At 56.0% G+C, this 4,951-nt stretch overlaps 1 protein-coding gene across 2 annotated transcripts in view; it reads right to left on the bottom strand.

Moving 5' to 3' along the window:
- Window positions 1-295: 295 nt before the first annotated feature.
- LOC107307138 (complement factor B-like) overlaps window positions 296-4,951 on the bottom strand; it is a 7,385-nt gene continuing 2,729 nt past the window's right edge. Inside the window, exons 2-4 of one of the 2 annotated variants that reach the window (XM_015850579.1) lie at window positions 4,047-4,183; window positions 1,803-1,941; window positions 296-492 (exon numbers count right to left, since the gene is read on the bottom strand). In XM_015850579.1, coding sequence (XP_015706065.1) covers window positions 311-492; window positions 1,803-1,941; window positions 4,047-4,183 — 458 coding nt within the window. In that variant the 3' untranslated portion in view covers window positions 296-310. Of the gene's footprint in view, window positions 493-584; window positions 671-1,802; window positions 1,942-4,046; window positions 4,184-4,951 lie in introns of those variants that run through there. The other variant, XM_015850580.1, reaches the window with a different exon arrangement.

Genomic DNA, 4,951 nt, shown 5'->3' with positions numbered 1-4,951 from the left:
CGTGCCGGGTGCTGTTGGTGACGGGGGGGTTATGGGGTGGTTATAGGGTTATAGGGGGTTATATGGGGTCTATAGGGATCTATGGGGTCTATATGGGATCTATGGGGTCTATAGGGCTATATGGGGTCTATAGGGCTATATGGGGTCTATAGGGATCTATGGGGTCTATAGGGCTATATGGGGTCTATAGGGTTATATGGGGTCTATAGGGTTATATGGGGTCTATAGGGTTATATGGGGTTATATGGGGTCTATAGGGCTCTATGGGGGTCTATAGGGCTCTATGGGGGTCTATAGGGATCTATGGGGTCTATATGGGATCTATGGGGTCCCATTTACCATCAGTGAAGATGAGGATGACGTGCCGGGTGCTGTTGGTGACGGGGGGGGGTCTCATCCCCTTCATTTCCTCCATTCGTTCCTGTTGGACCAGCAGCGAATACACGGCACGGAGAGCGGCGTGAGGGTTGGTACCCGGCTTGGAACCGTGAGCTATGGGGCAGAAAGGGGGCTGGGACCCATAGCGACCCATAGAGACCCCATAGGGACCCATAGAGGGACACTGGGACCCATAGGGACCCATAGAGACCCATAAAGACCTATAGAGAGCCATAGGGATAGATAGAATGGAGAGCGGCGTGAGGGTTCGTACCAGGCTTGGAACCGTGAGCTATGGGGCAGAAAGGGGGCTGGGACCCATAGAGACCCATAGCGGGACATTGGGACCCATAGGGACCCATAGAGGGACATAGAGACACATAGAGACCCATAGAGACCCATAGAGACCCATAGGGATAGATGGAATGGAGAGCGGCGTGAGGGTTCGTACCCAGCTTGGAACCATGCGCTATGGGGCAGAAAGGGGGCTGGGACCCATAGAGGGACATAGAGGGACATTGGGACCCATAGGGACCCATAGAGACCCATAGGATATGATAGAATGGAGAGCGGCGTGAGGGTGTACCGGGCCTTGGACATGAGCTATGGGGCAGAAAGGGGGCTGGGACCCATAGAGGGACATACAGACCCATAGGGACCCATAGAGAGCCATAGGGACACATTGGGACCCATTGGGACCCATAGGGACCCATAGGGACCATAGGGATAGATGGAATGTTGGAGAGCGGCGTGAGGGTTCGTACCCGGCTTTGGAACCGTGGGGTATGGGGCAGAAGGGGGCTGGACCCTAGCGACCCATAGAGACACATAAAGACACATAGGGACCCTAGAGACCATAAGGGACCCATAGGACCCATAGGGACCCATAGGGATGATAGAATGGAGAGCGGCGTGAGGGGTTTCGTACAGGGCTTGGAACCGTGACGCTATGGGGCAGAAAGGGGGCTGGGACCCATAGAGGGACATTGGGACCCATAGGGACCCCATAAAGATCCATAGGGACACATAGGGACCCATAGAGACACATAGAGACACATTGGACCCATTGGGAGTCATTGGGACCCATAGAGAGACACTGGGACCCATAGAGACCTATAGAGAGACATTGGGACCCATAGGGACCCATAGAGACCCATAGGGACCCATAGAGACCCATTGGGACCCATAGAGACCCCTTAGTGCCCCATAGGGACCCATAGAGATGCATTGGGACTCATAGAGACCCACAGGGATCCACAGGGACCCATAGAGACCCCATAGAGACCCTATAGCGCCCCACAGAGACCCCATAGACACCCCATAGAGCCCCATAGGGACCCACAGAGCCCTACAGCACCCCATAGGGACCCACAGAGACCCCATAGAGACCCATAGCGACCCCATAGCGCCCCATAGGGACCCACAGTCGAAGCTGAGGTCCTCCAGCAGCTGCCCCACATGAGCCCCATCGGCCGCCTGCGGATCTGTGGGGCTGAGAACCACGTGGGCCTCGGTCCCGAAGGTGATGATCCCATAGTGGGGGTCCACCCCATAGCTGGCGATCTGTGGGGCAGGAAGAGATATACGGGGGGTCACTGCCCCATTGGGATGCAATGGGGCCCATAGGAACACATAGAGACCCATAGGGACCCCATATTCCCCCATACCCCCCATATGGACCCATATGGACCCCATATAGCCCCATATCCCCCCATATCGCCCCCATATGGACCCCATATCGCCCCATATCATCCCATATCCCTCCATAGAAACCCATAGGAACCCCATAGAGACCCAAAGGGACCCATAGGTACCCCATATCACCCCATATCCCCCCCATATCACCCCATAGGGACCCATAGGGACCCCATATTACCCCATATGACCCCATAGNCCATATCCCCCCCCACCTTCTCGACCAGCTGCTGCAGGGCGCTCCTGGACTCTCGGAACCCTTTGGACCCGATACACCCCATATATCACCCCATATCCCCCCATAGGGCCTCCATATAACCCCATAGGGACCCCATATCCCCCCACAGGGCCCCCATATAACCCCATAGGGACCCCATATCCCCCCATATCACCCCATATCCCCCCATAGGGCCTCCATATAACCCCATAGGGACCCCATATCCCCCCATAGGGCCCCCATATAACCCCATATCCCCCCATATGATCCCACAGGGACCCATAAAGACCCATATAACCCCATAGGGACCCCATAGAGACCCATAGGGACCCCATATCACCCCATATAACCCCATAGAGACCCACAGGGACCCCATAGGGACCCATAGGGACCCCATAGAGACCCAAAGGGACCCATAGGGACCCCATATCACCCCATGTCCCCCCCATATGACCCCATAGGGACCCACAGGGACCCCATATTACCCCATATGACCCCATAGAGACCCATAGGGACCCATAGGGACCCCATATCTCCCCATATCACCCCATATGGACCCATAGAGACCCCATAAGGACCCATAGGGACCCCATATACCCCCATAGGGACCCCATAGGGACCCCATAGGGACCCCATAGAGACCCATAGGGACCCATAGGGCCCCCACCTTCTCGACCAGCTGCTGCAGGGCGCTCCTGGACTCTCGGAACCCTTTGGACCCGATACCCCCCATATCACCCCATAGGGACCCATAGGAACCCATAGGGACCCTATATCCCCCATATGACCCCATAGAGACCCCATAGAGACCCATAGAGACCCATAGGGACCCCATATCACCCCATATCACCCCATATCACCCCATAGGGACCCCATATACCCCCATAGAGACCCATAGAGACCCCATATCCCCCCATATCACCCCATATAACCCCATAGGGACCCCATATCNCCCCATAGGGACCCCATATCTCCCCATATCCCCCCATAGGGACCCCATATCACCCCCATATCACCCCATAGGGACCCATAGGGACCCCATATGACCCCATAGAGACCCATAGGGACCCCATATCCCCCCATATGACCCCATAGGACCCATAGGGACCCTATATCCCCCCATAGGGACCCACAGAGGCCCCATATAGCCCCATATCCCCCCATATAACCCCCATAGGAACCCCATATCTCCCCATATCCCCCCATAGAGACCCATATCACCCCATAGAGACCCATAGGGCCCCCACCTTCTCGACCAGCTGCTGCAGGGCGCTCCTGGACTCTCGGAACCCTTTGGACCCGATACCCCCCATATCCCCCCATAGGGACCCCATATCACCCCATATGACCCCATAGGGACCCCATAGAGACCCATAGAGACCCATAGGGACCCATAGGGACCCCATATCTCCCCATATCACCCCATATGGACCCATAGGGACCCCATATGACCCCATAGGGACCCATAGGGACACATAGGGACCCCATATCCCCCCACATCACCCCATAGGGACCTATAGGGTCCCACAGAGACCCATAGGGATCCATAGGGACCCATAGGGTCCCACAGAGACCCATAGGGACCCCATATCCCCCCATATCACCCCACAGGGACCCCATATACCCCCATATCCCCCCCATATCACCCCATATCCCCCCATATCACCCCATAGGGACCCCATATCCCCCCATATCCCCCCCATATCACCCCATAGGGACCCATAGGGCCCCCATATAACCCCATATCCCCCCCCACCTTCTCGACCAGCTGCTGCAGGGCGCTGCTGGACTCTCGGAACCCTTTGGACCCGATACTTTGGGACGCGTCCAGAACCAGGAACACGTTCATTGCGGCCGAACCGTCCACGCGGATCCTGCGCTTCTCAGTCTGACCTGCAGGGGGCGCCAAACAGAGCCCCATAGGGATACATAGGGACACATAGGGATACATAGGGAATAATAGGAACCAATAGGGACCTATAGGGACTAATAGGGACACATAGGGACCCCATAGGGACCCCATAGCACCCCATAGGGACACATAGGGACACATAGGGATATATAGGGACTAATAGGGAACTATAGGGACTAATAGGGACTAATAGGAACTAATAGGAACCCCATAGAGACCCCATAGCACCCCATAGGGACCCATAGGGACACATAGGGACTAATAGGGACCCCATAGCGCCCCATAGAGACCCCATAGGGACACATAGGGACCCATAGGGACCTATAGGGACACATAGGGACCCATAGGGACTAATAGGGACACATAGGGACCTATAGGGACACATAGGGACACATAGGGACACATAGGGACCTATAGGGAACTATAGGGACTAATAGGGACTAATAGGGACCCCATAGAGACCCCATAGCACCCCATAGAGACCCCACAGGGACACATAGGGACCCCATAGCACCCCATAGGGAACCATAGGGACCCCATAGCGCCCCATAGGGACACATAGGGACCTATAGGGACTAATAGGGACACACAGGAACCCCATAGGGACCCCATAGCACCCCATAGGGAACCATAGGGACCCCATAGCGCCCCATAGGGACCCATAGGAACACACAGGGAACAATAGGAACCTATAGGGACTAATAGGGACACATAGGGACCTATAGGGACACATAGGGACCCATAGGGAC

Source organism: Coturnix japonica, unplaced genomic scaffold (assembly GCF_001577835.2).
Source record: "Coturnix japonica isolate 7356 unplaced genomic scaffold, Coturnix japonica 2.1 chrUnrandom492, whole genome shotgun sequence".
Classification (NCBI taxonomy): domain Eukaryota; kingdom Metazoa; phylum Chordata; class Aves; order Galliformes; family Phasianidae; genus Coturnix; species Coturnix japonica.
Note: the sequence above shows the minus strand (reverse complement) of the source record. Positions and strands in the feature narration are given on the sequence as shown.